The sequence below is a fragment of the Choloepus didactylus genome, chromosome 13, assembly GCF_015220235.1.
Source record: "Choloepus didactylus isolate mChoDid1 chromosome 13, mChoDid1.pri, whole genome shotgun sequence".
NCBI lineage: Eukaryota > Metazoa > Chordata > Mammalia > Pilosa > Megalonychidae > Choloepus > Choloepus didactylus.
In genome coordinates, this window is record NC_051319.1 from 1,024,824 (window position 1) to 1,043,858 (window position 19,035).

The following is a 19,035-nucleotide window of genomic DNA, read 5'->3' on the forward strand; positions in this document are numbered from 1 at the left end:
TTCTTATGAATTGTGATCTCTACCATCTATTTCATGTTGAAAAAGATTTACACTTTTTTCATATGTGGTGGTACTTAAACCCTTTAACTCCTTAATTCATAAAGAAGCTTGAACATTTGTGAAAAAAAGACTTTAAATTATTTGTAATCAGTGACAGAAAAGAGCCCTAGGACTAAAAACTCATAAAGGTTTTGCCTAAAAATTACATTCTTATCATTAAAATAAGGAAATGAAGGAATCATCCAACTGTTTTTTTCAAATATGTTTTAGAAATCATTGGAAAATGACAAAAAAATTTTAAATAGCTGTTTATATTTTAAACAGTATCAAGAGTAAACTAAAAAGCATAGAAAAAATAGTTGTGATATTTGTGGTTGATAGTGTCATTATTCTTTATATGCCTAGTTTTGTTTAATTCATTTGAAGCAAATGTCAAAGTTTGTGATTTATATATCAATTGTACTTTCTTAAAATTTTAATAGGTACCAAATGTTAACACCATTACCAAATTCTCCAGCTATTATCTTGGTCTTTATTTTTCATTAGCAACAAAAATACCTATAAAATTAAAAGCATCAGTCATATTTAGGTCTCCAGGTTTTCTGGACTATCACTTGGGAATCTGGTTTCAGCTTGGTAACTGTGACCTTCAGTAGTTTCTCTTCAGTTGCTTATGTATAAAATGGAATACAGGAAACCAAGTTATTTTCTGATCTACAGAATCAAGGTTATCTACCAAAAGTTCTACGAGTTCAGTGTTGTGGCCAGACACAAAATAAATACACAAAAATCAGTAGTTGCCTTGAAATAACCACTTAGAAAACATAATTAAAAAAAAAAATCCAATTCACCAATATAAATTATCTGGCAATAAACATAATAAAAAATTGTCAGAGCCTTTATGTAAATGAAGAAAACTGCAACCAATTTTTGGGATAGGCATACTATAGTTCTGGAATACTTAATTTTTAACAAAAATTGAATTATCTCTAAATTATTCTATAAACCTGATATAATTTAAATGAAAATATCAGTAGAAGGAGGCAAAGAAATATACAAGAAAAAATATCCAAGAATGTAACTCCTCGTTCTCGGGCTAAGCACAGTGACTTCCTTCCAAAGAGAACAACATGCAAGGGGAGTGGGCGGGGGTGGAATAACTTGACGGTGGAGAAACCTGAAAAACACTACCTCAGCCAGGTGGTCAAGGTCACCAATTGTGGTCATAAATCATGTTGATAGTATATATGATGTAGTGAAAATGGCACTTCACCTCTGTGATCTTTCTCCCCAAAACCCATAATCCCAATCTTGTCACGAGAAAAACATCAGACAAATCCCAATAGTGGGATATCCTACAAAATATATGACCAGTATTCCTCAAAACTGTCAAGGACATCAAATACAAGGAAAATCTGAGAAACTGCCACAGCCAAGAGGAACATTTCTAAGTATAACTTTAATGTCAGAGACCATAAAGGAAAACACTGGTCCCTTTTTTTTTTTACAATAAAAAATTGTAAAGCTCTGAATGAAATTAAAATTAAAGGACAAATGACAAACTAGGAAAGAGATTTGTAATTTATGTGATGAAAAAAGCATTTATGTCCTTAATATATTAAGAATTCTCACAGATTCATAAGAAAAAGATGAATATGCTGATTTTTTTTAAGTGGGCAAAGGACTATAAATAGCCAAATACATGGTGGGGTGGGGGGGACAAAATAAAATCAGTGTCATTATTAAGCAAAGCAAAATAAGGCATTCCATGTTGCTGATGAGAGTGTGAATTGATACAACCTCCCTAGAAGGCAGTTCGACTATCCATATCACAAACCGTAAAAATGTAGAAATCTTTGTCCCAAGTATTCTACTTGTACAAATTTGCCCTAAGCATTCTCTGTTGCAAGTGATGGAAACATCTTAATAAAAAAGAGGGGAATTTATTGGCAAGGGAATTTTAAGGAGTAGAGTTAGGGCATGTCTGAATCAGAGGGTTCAACCAACATTAGTAATCTGTCTCATTTTTTCTCCTATTTCCATTTTCCTCTGTGTTGGCCTTATCCAGAGAGAGGCTTCTCCCAGGGGTGGCAAAGGTGGCCTCCAGCAGCCTCTAGGTGTATTCCATTATGGCTAATCCAGTAGTTCTAGAAAAAGTCCTTGGACCATTTCTGTTTGACCTCAGTGACTTCAAATGTCCATGTCCTGATCCAATCACTGATTACTCTGAATAGGCCTATACCATGTGTTTCCTTTCTGGGACAAGAACAGAGGGGTGTCATCCTACCCCAACCACATGGACTGAAATTGGGGAGGGGTGATTTATGAAAAGAAGAGAAGGACTTACCACCAAAAGAAAGAAGGCTGGGCATACAAAAAAGTAGGTATTCCCTACACTGGAAATAGTTAAGAAACATACAAGTATTTATTCACATGGAGATTTAGTCACAGCATTGTTTATAATAAGATAAGGATTTGAACAAGCCTAATAATCCTACTAAATGAGACTGTAAATTATAGTTTATCTATAGGATCAAATACTATGCAACTTATGAAATGATATGGAAGTATAATTATTCATATAGAAAGATATTTGTGGTACAGTTGAGTAAGAAAAGCAAATTAGAAAACTATACATTATCCTTTCAAATATATATATACAAATATTCACACACACAAGCATACATGTATATATGCATACAGCATATACATAATACATATATACATACATATGCATAGAAAAAGTGTAAGAAGTGAAATGCCTATGTATTTACAGTAGTTGGTGTGCTGCAGAGTTACAGGTAATTTTCATGAGTTTTTTTCCTTTTTGCGCCTTAGTTTTCTCTTACTTTGCTGCAGTGAACATATATTATTCATGCTATGAAAGTTATAAAGATAAAAAACATTTTTATAATTCTTTAATTCTGTAAACAGTTTCTGCCCTTAGAATGACTTATGGTCCAGAGTAGGCAGAACATATTTAGAAATATACATATGAAATTCCAAAATTATTTAGAATCAGATAAGTTGTGTATGTATCATGATGTACACAAAAGCACTTTGAAAAGGGCTATACAGTATAAATCTGAATTATAAAATAATAGATATTTATACAAGGACCATTTGTATGCACACACAGATACATACTCAGTACAAAATAAATTGAAATGATAATAGATGTTTGGACAATGCTTTGCCATTTGCAAAGCCCTTTTACAGATATGATGTGTGAAGTAAATAGGGTATATATTACCATTCTCTTTACAGATGAGGAAACTGCCCTGAGAAACAACATGACTTTTATACAGTCACAGTTAGTGACTGAATTGGAACTCAAACACAGATCTTCTGTCCTTTAAAATTTTACAGAAGATCAAAGATAGAAGCAGGTCCTGAGGCACAGGGCAGAGAGAAAGTTTTTTGAATGAAATGGGAATTAAACTGGGCTTTGAAGGGACCATGTAAATGACCCTCCAGAGAAGTGACATGGACAGAAGTATGCTGTAGTTCATCTATGATAGAGAGCAGGATGTGGTCCTTTCAAAGAATCATATGGCGGCAAAACTTGAAAATTGTTTTGTCTCCCTGAAATTTTTCTTTTAAAACAAAAAAGACAGTTTTTGCTTTTCAAATTCAAGCCACTACCCAGATCTTTTAAGTTTATCGTGGAATGATAAACTTAAGACATGTATTAGTTAGGTTCTCCAGAAAAGCAGAACCAACAGTATATGTGTGTGTGCATGTGTGTATGTATATATAAATATTAAGAGATTTATTATAGAAATTGGCTCATGCAACCATGGGGATTGGCAAATCTGAATTCCATAGTGCAGGCCACAATTTAGGAACTCAGTGGTGATGATGAATTCACCAGGAGAAGCTGGCTGGCTAAGGTAGAGATAGAAATTTCTTTCTCACTGCTAAAATAATCATTTCTCCTTTTAAGGCCCTCAACTGATTGAATGAGAAGACTTCTCTCATTGTTGAAGACTATCTCCTTTATTGACTGTAGATGCAAACAGCCATAGATACAATCACCTGATGATTGGTTTAAATCTGTCTACAAAATACCCATGCCCTCACAGGCCAGTGCTTGCTTGACCAAACAACTGGATACCATAATCTAGCCAAGTTGACACAGGAAATTAACTATCCCAAGTAATAACTAGCAGCTATTTAGTTGGGTTTCTTAAGAATTCTAACTTGACAGAGAAAAGTGAGAAGCTGTCAACAGGTACACTAAAGACAAATTATGTGAATGACAGTTTCACAAAGAAGGGCAAGGCCTTTCAGCCCAAGAAGATGAAGATGGTCTGAGGACAATATGTGCATTTTCCCCCCACATCATACCTCAGAGAATGAACATGCAGAAGGCAAATGTCAATCTTTAAGCAGTTTAACTGACACATTTAGAAAAGGCAAGTGTTAGATTTTCATAGCATAAAGTTAATGGTGGTGGAAATACCCATTTCAGCTTTTGGGGCATATTAGCCTTTTTTCTTGTGATTATGGTATTTGAAAGAGAGGTACTAATCTGCAAAGCTTAAGGGTTTATAAACATTTTGCTAAATCATTTGGAATTATATAGAAGTACTGTCAAAGACAGTGAACAAACTCAAAATTCTAGCCAAGGTTTTCGTGATGACTGACTACCCAGAAACATTTTTTCATTCAGCAACCAATGATTGAGGACTTTCTTCTTTTTTTTTTTTCCCTTAAACTTTTATTTTGAAATAATTTCAAACTTACAAGACAATTGCAAAAACTTATACAAACCCCATACACAGAACTCCAACATACCCCAACCCAGATACCCAGATTTACCAATTTTAACATTTTGCCACATTTGCTATATCATTCTATCTGTGAATGCATCTTTCTTTCTTTCTATGTATCTATTTATCTTTCCATCTATTTTCTGAAAATTTGAGAATAGGTTGTATACATCATGCTTCTTGAACACTTAATAGTTCCATGTACATTTCCTTAGACAAGGATATTCACTCACGTAACTACTTTAAGTGGTTAAGTTCCAGAAATTTAACATTTATGTAAAGCTTCCATGTATACTCCAATTTTTTCATAGGTCCCAGTAATGTCCTTTTGAGCCTTTTACACTCCATTATTATATCCCATCCAAGATCATTTATTGCTTTTGTCATTGTCTCTTTAATTGCTCTTTTTTTAATTGTCAAAACATATATACAACATAAAATTTCCCATCCCGACCACCACCATGCATACAAATCACATTCACAATGTTGCATTACCCTCATTACCATCTATTACTATAAAACATTTCCATCACCCATTATGGAAACAGAAATCCCATACCCATTATGCAGTAACTCCTCATTCCCCCAAAACCCCACCTCTGGCACCCTGTACTCTTTCTGTCTCTGTGAGTTTGTATGTTTCTTATGTTTTCTTTGTAGTCACCAGAAACTTAAATTTAACATACTAAATCTATTATAACTCATTTGGTTTGATACCAACTTAACTGCAATTGTACACAAACTGTGTTTCTATACACCTCCATCCCCCCACCTGTAAGTTGTTCTTGTCACAAATAAATGTTTATTCATTGTGCATCTAACATCACTGATTTATCATTACATTTTGTGCATTTGCCATTTAGAAGTAAATTTAGGAAGTAAAAAATGCAGTTGCAAACCAAAAATACAATACTACTGGCATTTATATTTACCCGTGTCAACCTTTACCATAAATCTTTAGTTATTCATGCAGCTTCAATATATTGTCTGGTGTCCTTTCCTTCCAAACTGCCAGACTTTCTTCATCATCTTTTGTAGGGCCAGTTTTGTGGTGATGAACTCCCTCAGCTTTTCTTTATCTGTGAATGTCTTAATCTCTCCCTCATTTCTGAAAGGTGGGTTTGCCAAGTAAAGAATTCTTAGTTAGCAATTTTTTCCTTTCAGCATTTTTAAAATGTCATTCCACTGCTTTTTCTCTTCATGGTTTCCAAGGATAAAATAGTACTTACTCTTATTGAGGCTCCTTTGTACATTACATACAGCTTCTCTCTTGAACCTTTCAGAATTCTCTCTTTATCTTTGATGTTTGACAGTTTGATTATAATATGCCATCATGTGAATCTTTTTGGGTTTATCCTGTTTAGAGGTCATTGAGTGTCTTAGATGTGTATATATGTGTCTTTTGTAAAATTTTGAAGTTTTTCAGCCATTTTTTTTTTAATATTTTTTCTACCCCTTTCTCTCTTCTTCTTCAGATCCCATAGTACATATATTGGTACACTTGATGGTGTCCCAAAGGTTCTTTGGGCTCTACTCACTTTTCTTCATTCTTTCTTCCTACTTCTCTTTAGACTGGATACTTTCAATTGTTTTATCTTCAGATTTTTATTCTGTTACCATTTATACAACTTATCATCTCCCCTTTTAACCATATTCAGATATATATTTCAGTGCTGTTGATTACATTCACTTGTTATGCTACCATCACCACCATCCATTACCAAAACATTTCCATCATTTCAGATAGGAACTCTGTACAATGCAAGCATTAACTCCCCATCCCCTGCCCCTATCCTGACCCTTTGTATTCTAGTTTGTGACTCTTGTGAATTTGCTTACTCTAATTATTTTATGTCAGTGAGATCATAACATTACTTGTCATTTTGTGTCTGAATTATTTAACTCAATATGTCTTCAGGGTTCATCCATATTATCACATGTAGCATAACTTCATTCCTTTTAATGGCTGAATAATATTCCATTATAAGTGGAATGTATACACATACCACATTTTGCTTATTCATTCATTGGTTGGTGGACACATGGATTTTTTCCATCATTTGACAATTGTGAAGAATGCCGCTATGAGCATCAGTGTGCAAATATCTGTTCGAGTTCCTGCATTCAGTTCTCGATACTCGGTATATACCAAGTAGTGGGATTGCAGGATTAAATGGTAATTCTATATTTAACCTTCTGAGGAACCACCAAACTATCTCCCATAGAAGTGCTGTTTTACATTCCCACTAATAGTGAATAAGTGTTCCTATTTCTCCATCCTCTCCAACACTTGTACTTTTCTGTTTTTTTTTTAATAGTAGCCATTCAAATGCCTGTGAAATGGCATCTCATTATGGTTTTGATCTGTATTTGCCTAATGGCTAATGATGTTGAATAACTTTTCACATGCTCTTTGGCCATTTGTATATCTTCTTTGAAGAGATGACTCTTCAAGTCTTTTGCCCATTTTTAAATTGGGTTATTTGTCTTTTTGTTGTTGAGTTGCAGGATTTCTTTATATAATCTGGATATTAAACCCTTATCAGATATGTGGTTTCCAAATATTTTCTCCCATTCTGTAGGTTGTCTTTTTTACTTTCATGTTAAAATCCTTTGAGGACTTTTAATTTTGTTGTTGCTTGTGCTTTGGGTGTAAAGTCTGAGAAACCGTTGCCTAACACAAGGTCCTGACGATTCTTCTCCGTGTTTCCTTCTAGGAGTTTCATATTTCTGGGTCTTCTACTTAGGTCTTTAGAGTTGATCCCTTTAGAGTTGATTTTTGTATATGCTGTAAGGTAGGGGTCCACCTTCATTCTTTTGCATATGGATATCCAGTTTCTCAGCACAATTTGGTGAAGAGGCTATTCTTTCCCAATGAGTGGTCTTTGCCACCTTGTCAGAAATCAGTTGGCCATATGTGAGGGTTGGTTTCTGAATTCCCAATTAAATTCCATTGGTCTAGATGGTTTTCCTTGTGCCAGGTTCATGCTGTTTTTATTACTGTGGCTTTGTAATAAATTTTAAGATCAGAAAGTATGAGTCCTCCAACTTCATTCTTCTTTTTCAAGATGGCTTTGGCTATTTGAGCTCCCTTACTTTTCCCTATAAATTTGATGATTGACTTTTCCATTTCTGCAAAGAATGTTATTGAAATTTTGATTGGGATTACATTTAATCTATAAATTGCTTTGGGTAGGATTGTCATCTTAACAGTATTTAATCTTGCAGTCCATAAACACAGAATGTCTTCTTGGCCTTTTGGTTAAGATCATGTGTAGTATCTATTCTTATCAGTTTATATTTGCATTTTTGAAAACTATATATAGCATAAAAGATGTGGCTATCATCATAGACCAAAAGATCATCCTTAGGAATTCTATGCCAGAGAGGAGATTGCCAGGTACCCAGCCTTGCAGGGTCAGGCCATGAACCCTCAGCTCTGGCCCTTGTGTATCTCTAGCTGAATGTGGTATCCCTACGTAGCAATCCTCATTTTAGAAAGAATAAGAAGAAACTGGTACCAAAATGCCAGGGAGCAATGATTAAAGGCAATATGGGGATAAAATTTACAGTGCCTATTAATGCTTTTTTTTTTAAAGCAAATGTTTACCTTTTCCCAACGATGCTTCCATATTGCTCAAGACATTTTTGGAACTTTTCTTTTGAAATTGCTTTAAAGACCAACCTAAGGACCCCAAAAGTAATCATTCTTAAATTTGCCTTTATAGTTGCAATTTTAAAAACTTTTTAATCCCAAAATAAGCACTACTCAATCTGGTTTTTAAGCCTTACTCACTAGATTTACCGCAGCATTAACTTTAGACTTATTGTGAAAGTTAAATTCATCTTCACAAGATGAAAGTTTGTTACCTCTGAAGACATGGAAGAAAGTAACTGGTCAACTCCTTCCAGCTGCAAATCTCTTGACCCCGAATCGCAGAGATTTCCTGTGAAACAGAGATGATAATATCTTTCCTGCCTATCTTGTACAGTTATTCTAAGGATGTTACCAGACAACATGTGAAAGCAATTTGTAAATTGTATAGTGATGTGTCAGTGGATGCTAATATTATTGTTGTTTCATACTTTGCAGGCAATTCCAAAATGCGCATTTGCCAAACTTTAGTGTCAGTTTGTGTATTTGTCTCCCTAATGGACTGGTCATATCAGGACAGTATGGTCTGGGTCATATCTGGCTTTGTTTCCCCAGTGTCTAACATTGAAAGCCCTCAGATGTTTGTTGAATAGGTAATTGAATCTAGCTCATTTCTTATCTTCAGACCATGTATAACAAATGGCTAATGCACTTGAGATTTTTCAGTTCAGGTAATAGTATCAAAGGTCAGTTAGGTTTCTTCGAGTGTCTGAGTAGTTTGTTATTAGGAACCAGCTGTTCTCCATCTCTGAAGGGGCAAGAACACATGTCTAGTGAAATCAATCAATCTAAAAATGTAAGGATTCTTAAATTTTAATGCAGTTATCTTTTTTTTTTTTCCTAAATATAGCATGCTTTACCAGGAGAATGGAAATGAGTATTTCTGAATGAATGTCAGATTAAAGGAAATTTTTAATACAAGCTGTATAAGTTTAACACAAAGAAAGAAAACACAATTCTTTGTAAAAAAAAAAAAAAACTGTATACATTAAGAGAAATAACTTTAAACTTGCATTCTCAATACTGTCTGTGCAAAATTGCTTATAGTGTCCTCAAATGGGCCTCCTGTAGTCAGACAACTAGGAAACATCCCCTTAACTGTCATACATTGAAGCTATGTGGTCTGCCACTTCCTAAACTAGACAGAGGCTGGTGAGGTCATAGCTGAGCTTTCAAATCACTGGTCTGGATTTGTGAAACCTGTAGAATGGGCAGCAGCAGCTGGAAGGCATCCTGTATGTATGTCGTGCTATTGTAGCCCTCTAACAATACGCTATGGATCATCAGGTTAAGGACCTCAGCTTTCTTGTTGCTCCCAACGGTGGTTCAAGTTTGTAAACTTTTTTGGTAAGGAGGCGACTTCATTGCACATTGCAGTAGTTAATTTTATCAGAACTTTTGCTTGGTCCTGAGCTGGTTTTTCTTCTTCTTATCCATGAAGAATTAATTCCACTACTTTATGAAGTTGTTTGATACAGTGCACTATTACTTCTGCCAGACTTTTGATGAAAAATATATATACCTCCTCTACTGTCTTAGTTCTTCTTTCTTCCTTTTTGTCTTCTTCAGGATTTTCAGGCTTCTATTCTTTTTCTTCCTCTTTAGTTTTATCCTCAGACTTTTTTGCCATATCTACTGACACCGTGGCTTGATCTTCTCTCACCCAGTCATGAGTTTTTTGCATTGCCTTATTGAGTTTGTCAGGTGTGGCCACGACATGTAATTCAAAGAGAAGCTCTGTGAGCATGTGAGCAAATTCTTCTTCCTTTTCTTCTAAGCCTTATTCTTCTTGATTCTCTTTGTTCTCTAATTCCTTGGCTGCAAAGATGTCTTTAATGGAAATTAGGTCATGTTTTAAAAGTTCCAGCTTCTCTCCATCGAGTGATGCTAAAAATACCTAAACCTCAAGGTTTTGAGGCTCGGAAAAAGTCTGAATCAAGGCTTCATGAAAGTGATGCTTTCTTCCCAAAGACTGGTGTTCTGGGGCTGGCTACAGGTGATCCTTGGTCCAGGGCTCCTCTGTCACATGGCAATGCACATGGTGGCCTCTCCTGGCCTCAACTTTCTCTTCTGGTTCTGTTAACCTTCAGCTCTTGCTTCTTGTGGTTTTCTTTCCAAAGCAGTGGTCTGAATTCGGTCCCATTTAAGAATTATCAGGAAAGTTTTTAAAATTACAGATGCTTGGGCCCCACCTGGGGACAACAAAATCAGTATCCCTGGAGGTAGAAATAGGTTTTTTTAAAGCTACCCGGTGATTCTAACAAGAAGCCTGCTTTTGGTACAGGGGTTCTTGGACCATACTTTGAGAAACACTGCTTTTTAAAAAATCCAATCTATCTAGTTCTACATTAGGTGCTGGAGGAGATAAAAAATAACATAAAACATGCTCCCACAGGAGTCTCTCAAGGAGTAAAAACTAGCAATCACTGATATGAGTGCAATGAAAAAGCAGCAATTACTATGCACTGAGCTATGAGAGGTCATGAAAAGGTGGACTTGTGCTGAGTTTGAGACTTTTAGACATCAGGGGAATATATCATGGAATAAAAAACAATCCTTACCCACAAAAGGAGGTCAAGTATTAATTTAGCAAACCAGCTAGTACCAGCCAGCAGGCCTGGCCAGTACCAAGAGTCTGAAGGCTTTCATTCCTAATACAAATCACTACACTGAGTACTGGGAATACAATTGTGAACAAGACTCAAACTTTGTCTCATATAATTGACAGTCTGTGCACAATTAAATAAACAGACAATTACCAAATGGTGAGAGTTGAGGAAAGAAATGAAATAAGGTTGGTGAGATCAGAAGCACCCAGTTGTTAAGAGTGTTTTAAGGGCCAGCTGAGTTGTGTCAGTCTAATATGATAGCTGCTAGTTCCTGATCAAAGGAATGCTATAAAAGCAATGTGTAAGGAAGATTATTTTAGAACATTTAAGGGATTAAAGGAAGGAGAAATAGTAAAGATGTAAAACAATTAGGACATCTGCAGTGATCTAAAAGCTGGGTGATAAGTTCCTAAATTAAGGTGACTTAGAAATGGGAAGGGGTGGTTTATAAAAATACCCAATGAAAAATATAGCTTTTTACATTATTTGAGCATAAACTCTAGTTGAGTTTCAATTAGAAATGCATTGAGAATAAGTTTCTCTCTTCTATTCCTCATTAATATTATTTGCAGAAACTTTATTTCACAGTTGTATAAGAACTTTAAAAACTGGATGTCAGATGAGTGAGGTTAGTAAAGGTCCAGGTCCTTTTCAGAGAATCAATAGTTTACTTTTGTTTATAACTCTACACAGTCCCATGCAAAAAAAAAAAAAAAAAAAAAAAAATCAAACACAGTCTTTATGAAAATGGTAAACCTCCATGTTTCTGTAACACACTAAAGTCAGTGTTCTGAGAATTTGAGGCTATGTAAAAAATTTTATTAACCAGAATTAATTTTTTGTCTTTACCTTCAAGTGAACAATTTCTAAACTTTCCATATGTAAATGATCAGTGTGTAATTAATTCCAAAAAGTTCACTAATGTCAATGGGCCAAACCCATGACCAGCAACAGAGTAGATAGTATTGAGTCATTGGGATGTCCAAGATTGTAAACTACCAGACCCGTATATACTCAAATTAAGTCTGTATTCTAAGTCTGCATGTGTAGTCTCACAGGAGACTGTAAAATGTGGGCATGCTGTCAATTCACTGCAGTCTGATTTATAGAGGCACGTAGGTCAGGAGTTTATTATGCTGAAAATCATAATAACTGTTTTGTTTTGCTTTTTAAAATGAAGTGACCAAAGCATGTTGAAAGATAAATGGATGAAGCATTTGGATTATGCTTTTATTTCTATTAAAGATTAAATATTATTGTAGAGTAACCAGCCATGCTAAATATTATGATAGTAAAGCTAAAGTAGTTTGTAAGCTGATAGCCCCTTCTTTCCTCTGGGCTTAGGTTTGTTATTAATCAACATGTTGGATTTGTTTAGTGCACTGATGTATGAAACAAACAGTTGAAAAAGACAGCTATTTTAATTTACAGTTTTCTGGGGTTTTTTTAATTTGTTAGAAAATCTCTTTTTTCTTGTAGACTTTGTGCTGTTGTTCACTTATCTAGATTTCATTTCTTGTACCAGAGCCAATTAAATCCAATAGTTGCAAGATCTTCTCATAGCTTAGAAAGGAGGAAAGTGTTTTTATTGTTTTTAATTGACAGCTTGTAATAAAATCATTTTTGAAATATGGGCCATTCCTACTAAAATGATACTATGAAACAGCCTCTGTATTTTGGGGCAGAGAATAATAGAAGAATGTGTACATCTTTAAGTTAACCAAGATAATGGCTTTTGTTTTTTGATATCAATGTAGGAATATTGAAGGAGATTGTTTTAAAGGACATACAATTCCATCTTCTTCCTTGTGTTGGCACAAGAGTGATTTGTCAACTGCTATGCATTTACTGAAGTGAGGTGTAGGGGTCTGGGTTTCCCGTGATGTGTGGTAAAGGATCATTAGCAGGACTAAACTTGTATCTAATCAACAATGAGACACTTACAGTATCTAAAGAGTGCACTTTGAAGCAACTGCAGCACAGATTGTGAGATATGTTGAAGAAAAAGACCACCTGCCAATATTTGAATCAGAAGACTTAATTTATTTCTTAATAAGTAAGGAAGAGCTGTGCTTGTTAGGCACAGTCTCTCTAAGCAAACTAGGCTGCAAAACTTACATAGAGTTTTGAGGTCAGGAATTACTCAGATGTTGCCGTCATCCTCAGAACCACTGTTATTCAGAAGAGACTGTTGTTGATTGACTAACTTTCTGAAGCATGTTCAGTGGGGTGAGTTGGCTACTGATTGGCCAACTTTCAAAAGCATGAGGCTGTTACTGATTAGTTGGCTTTTGAAGGTGTATTCACTGAAGCATGTTGCCATTGATGATTTAGATTGAGGCAAGTCATCAGTTTATTAAATCTGGTTTGATTCTGTTTCATACTGGTTCTAGTGGTTACTTGTTACCATAGCTGTAGAGTAATCAGCCTGTTTCCAGGAGTTGGGGATTGTTTTATTTTCAGAAGCTAGTCCTTTAAAACTGGAGGAAATTGAAAGCAAAAGAAAATCAGACTCTAGGGAATCCATATGAATAAACAATTATCGTGTGATGCATTTTCTAAATAAGGGTGTTTACTAATGCAACAAAAGTGTAAAAGTCAGCATGTTCATCTATTGAGATCAGTTATGAAATTTGATGTAAATAATTTGTTATTAAGAATAAAGTATAGAAATATGAACATGATTTACCTCATTTTATAAATTATATTCTAGATTATCCATATATTAATATCATTTGTATTCATTGCATTCCAGTTAGCTTCCTTGAGTGGGATGGAAGGGAACAGAAATGGTACCTAAGCCTCCACTTGTCAGTCATAGAGAGCAGCAGCTACTGAACCCTTAGTAATTGTAGTATCACGAATACTGTAACATTTTATTTCCCTCTGAAGATCTTGTTAGGATTCTTCAAACTCCAGGAGTTCGTTACAGAAGTAAACCTCATTCATCATTCTTGCTACTGCAGGGAAAAAAGGGTGGGGATCTTCTGCTATTACCTACTGCTCAAATCTCTGCTTATTTACAAAAGGAAATTAATGTAATATTTCTGTTTTATCTCAGAGTTACAACTGGCGTATATGCAGTGTTAATCCTATAGGCAACTTAACCCTATCTGCTGGATACAGAAAAGTGCTGGGTATTCCTGTGAAAACATTGTTTAAATAACTAGTGGGAAAGTCTGAAAAGTTTTGTTTCATTTTTGTTTCTACAAAAATTGCAATTTTTCTCTTTCTGTATTCATTGAACTTCCCTGAAATCTGGTCTTCTTTTGACTTCTCTATTTATTCCTGACACCTCCTAATGGGGCATAGCTAATCGCTTACATATTTCCCTGCTACTAAGGATAGCCAGCTTATGACCACTTATGATTAAAGCACATGTTGATACTTTAAGACCAGTAAGGGTTTGATAAAGAAGGAATAGCAGGATGGTTGGATTTGTTGTAATCAACACTAAGAGGAGGAAATTAGTCCATGGAAGTAAGCCAAAAGCTTAGTTTCCTTTTGTACGGAAAAAAAAAAAAAAAAAAAAAAATTGAAAGCCCAGCATCTCCCCCAGAAAAGGAAGTCATAACACCATTTGGGAATTAGTTTTAAATGTTCTTAGTATTTTTCCCACTCTTGACCCACTTAACTACTTAGATTTTAAAAATCAGATAGGACTGGCTTATTATTGGGAGTTTTGCTCTGCAACCTGGCTCACTAGCTGAAAGAACGGGCTCTTTAAAAGGAGTTGACAGAGTGTTCTCTGGAGTTTAAGCAACAATTCTGGGTAGAACTTTTTTAACCTCCCATTAGGGGAGGAACCAAGAGACTCACTACTAGAAATACAAACCAGCAGAACAAACTCCAGACATGTTTTTCAAATTTAAGTGTTTTCTGAGAAGTTGGTTTCCATGTGGTATAATCACCAGTAAACAATAAATCCATCTTGGTATTCTGTACTCATAGTTGCAGTTCATTATGCCAAGGATATTGTAGTTTAGAATTTCTACTTTCAGTTCTCATGCCAAAATCACTGAACCATCTCTTTCCCTCTTTAGGATGTCGCATGTACTTCAATTTGAGGATAAAAGCAGAAAAGTGAAAGATGCAAGCATGCAAGACTCAGACACATTTGAAATCTATGATCCTCGGAATCCAGTGAATAAAAGAAGAAGGGAAGAAAGCAAAAAGCTCATGAGAGAGAAAAAAGAAAGAAGATAAAATAAGAGGAATGGTAACCAGAACTAGCTGGAAAAGTGCCTGCAATAAATGGCCTTGTAACAGCCATTGTTCCCAACAGCATCACATAATGGTGTGAAAGTATTTTTGAACCTGTTGTCTGGTTTTGAAAAACAGTTGTCTTGTTTTATAAATTGTAGAATAACTTAAGCAAGTGTTTCGGTTACTGGTACATGCTTTTTTTTTTCTTCCTAATTGACCTTTTATATTGCTAAATCTGAAATAAAATCACTTTTTTTCCAGTTTAACGTGTTAAACATTTGCAGACTGTATAACACTGTTTGTGTCTTTTTGCCCTAAAATATGTGAAGGCTTCCTTTTTAAGATTTTTTTATAGGAAGTTCTTACAGAAAGAGGATTTGGGAGAAACCTCCTGGACATTGTTACCAGTGCTAACTTTGGAGTATAATAAAAATTATCTAATATAAAGATTAATTTTTTGTTTTGCACATAAGTATTTGAGCATAGCCAAATAAGTACAATTCAATAGCCTTATGTCTTCAGTCTTAAGGAATCCCTAAGTGAGTAGTCACACCTGCAGCTAGACTGATGCCTCAGCTATATAGATCTAGCCAAGATACTCCAAAGAGTCTAAGCAATGTTGGCTGACTTCACGGCGTAGCCTAGCATATCATCCGGCCACCAATCTGGTCTTCTACCCTTCTTAGCACAGAATCAGCAAGAGCACATACAGAGGGCCCATTCCACCAGTAGAACTCTTAAAATTAATAATTTAGCCCTTCAATGACAATCATTCATACTGATTATTTACTGCATATTATCTATATTTAGTCAATAAATTCTAGAATCTTACTACCACAGTTATAACACAGGCTAATTTTCAGTTATCTAACAAAACCTCATGTCTTCTCAGAGAGTTATCTCATTAGCTCTCCCTTTCAAAATGTAATCTCATAGGCTTTCTCTAGACACAGGTTCTCTAACTATAGTCCCATATGCTACCCTACAGTAGCAGCAGCAATGGCATCTGATGGCATGTTAAAATACAAATTCTTTCCCTACTCCCTCCCTACCTCCATTCTACTGAATCCAGAACTTTGGAGCTGGAGGTCTTGTTAAATAAAGATTGCTGGACCTCACTACTGATGGTTCTGCCTCTCTGGAGACTGGCAATATCTACTGAAGTTAAAGATGTGTATATCCAGTGATCCAAAAATTGTAATGCTAGGTCTATATATACCCTAAAGAAATTTTCACACATTGCTCAAGAAAATCTGTACTAAGATATACATTGAAGCATCAACCAAAGAATGGCTAAATAAGTTGTATATCCCTACTGTGGAATACTTTATACTGGTGAAAAATCAATAAACCAGAGCTATATGTAACAGCACATTTTAATGTGAAAAAAGGAAACCATCTATATAAAAATTTAAAACATGTAACACACCATTATATATTGTTTATAGATATATATGTATCATAAATGAGAAAATATGTTTCAGAAAAGTGGTTACCTCTGAGAGAGAGGGAGAATACACAGGGAGCCTCACTTGGTGTTTGTAATGTTTTATTTCTTAAGCAAGACAGAGGGTACTCAATTTTCATTATATAATTCTCTATACATTTTGCTATGCCTGAAATATTTTGTAATTTTTTCTTTATGATCATAGCTAGAAACCTGAGGTGAGGAGACAGAAGGACTCCCTCTACTGACAACAATCCCCTTTTCTTTTTGCTTCCAGAAGAAGGGATAAATTTCAGAGAAAAGGAGGGGGACATGACAGAGGTGTAGTACCAAAATGCACCTTATTACGTGCCCTCAGTTCACTGTATTCTCTGAAGCCCGCAGTCAGTAATGCATCTGCCGCATCTAAAAATGGGGACACCATTGAACAAGGTCATTAAAAAGTGTGAGGAGATGAGTGGTTTGCTGCTGTTGTTTTTAGAACAAGTTCAATAAGCTATGGTGTCCTTATCAAACTGTCACTACCAAGTTTTTCGATAGGATCTGACGTGTGAGGTACATAAACCTGTTCTGTTGTATCAGTGTTGCCTGTACGGAAAAGGTTAGATAAATGCAGAATATTGCCCAAACATGCTGTCTAATCTTGGTGATAACAAGAAAGAAAATGGAAGTGTGAAGTGAGTTACCATTGAGAGTTGTCTCAGTATAAGCAATTTACATGTACAGGGTGTAGAGAAGTTAAGAGGGGTTACATTCTTTAACACTGTCATTCACAAAAAAGAGCAGGTCTGGTTTCTCTATGGCTTTGACTCTATTCCAGTTACTCTAAACAAATTTATCAAGTGATGCATTTCTGCTTACTAGAAAGCAGTTTTTCCTGTCACACATATATTTTATCTCCTTTCTTCTTTTAGCTTTTGATGAAGAGAAGTAAAGCAAGGCACCATATTTTAGAGATATCCTTTCTAATAAGGAGTTGATGGAATTTGAATTCTGAGAGAAATAATAAAATCACCAAATCTTACTAGGATGGGTATTAGAAGTCCCATGCTTGTCTCAAGGATACTCTTTATTCCCAAAATCCCCTTTGCCAAAGCCATCCATGAATATCTTGGTCATAGATGCTAAGAGTTTCGTTAATCCTTGTGGATGCTTGTTTTCAGTAGTAAACCAGCTCCCTAAAAAAAAACAGAGAGACAAAAAGCCCTGATTTGTTGTTGTTTTACCTATCTCCATAGTGTAAATACTCACCGTGGCCAATTTTGAGCTACCGAAAGTAACTCCAATATACAATTGTTATCCAAAAATAACAATATGGAGATTTATTTTTTTCCATTATGCTTCATTTCCAGTTCAAAGCTTATATGGTAATGCTCGCATTGGCATTAAAGAGAACAAAGGTTTTGACCCTTTGCCAGGATTACAGTATTCATGCATACTTCTATTTTATGTGATTTCTTCACACAATTTGGACAAGTACTAAGTTTTAGCAATGGCTGCATCCAATGCTTTTCTCGTTGTTTTGTATTTTTAGATTCTGCACTGGTGGAGTTTTCCAGAGTCATTTGGCTCACACTTATTTTTCTCTATTTGCCTTTTTTGCCTCAAATAACCAGGTGTCCACAGCAAGAAGCAAACAAATCTCACAGAAAAAAAAGAGTTATGAAATTATTTTTTAAAAAGGACAGCATGAAATTATAGTTCTTTAAATTATTCCCTGTAAGTGATGATGTACGAATTCATCATGTAAAAAAAAAAAAAAAAAGGATTTAGTGTTGGGGGTGGGGAATTCTACCTAGAGAAAAGACTGACTTCTAAATGAAATGCAGACAAGAGTCTGGTCTCTCTCCTCCACATCTGCAGGGAATTATTCCTTTAAGATTAAATCATGGTATTAATTCATGTTACTTGATCAGCAAAAACATCTCCTAGAGGCTTTCTTCATAGCACCAGTCAAAAAGAAGGTGTTCTTGGTCCTTTCAAAAATTACTATTTTCTTATTCTCATGATGCCAAAAAAGATAGTCATTACTAAAGTTTGGACCCTTTTAAATAATCAGGATCATTTTGAGAACAGGAAACAGGTGATTTTCCCATTTATATTCTGAATTTAATCTACTTGGAGATTTACTGTCAGTATTCAAATGTTTCATAACAGACTACATTTGAAATGAAGGGTACCATGTATAGAAAATAAGTGAATGCTTTAAAATAAAGTATATGGTCTCTATGTTATGATTAGTTCTCAACAGTTATGAGTAAACTTACAAGAAGGCTAACAACTTGTGGGTTTTCGTTTTTTGTGTGATGTGTGTAAATTGTTCTTTAATTTGCAATTCTTGAG

At 35.1% G+C, this 19,035-nt stretch overlaps 1 protein-coding gene and 2 pseudogenes across 1 annotated transcript in view; 2 read left to right on the forward strand and 1 right to left on the reverse strand.

Annotated features, from left to right (window-relative positions):
* CWC27 (CWC27 spliceosome associated cyclophilin) overlaps window positions 1-18,481 on the forward strand; it is a 360,484-nt gene extending 342,003 nt beyond the window's left edge. The window contains exon 14 of the mRNA XM_037800954.1: window positions 15,083-18,481. Coding sequence (XP_037656882.1) covers window positions 15,083-15,245 — 163 coding nt within the window. The 3' untranslated portion in view covers window positions 15,246-18,481. The remainder of the gene's footprint in view (window positions 1-15,082) is intronic.
* On the forward strand, window positions 8,018-8,145 carry LOC119508632 (annotated as a pseudogene).
* Window positions 9,589-10,318, reverse strand: LOC119508338 (annotated as a pseudogene).
* Window positions 18,482-19,035: the final 554 nt, after the last annotated feature.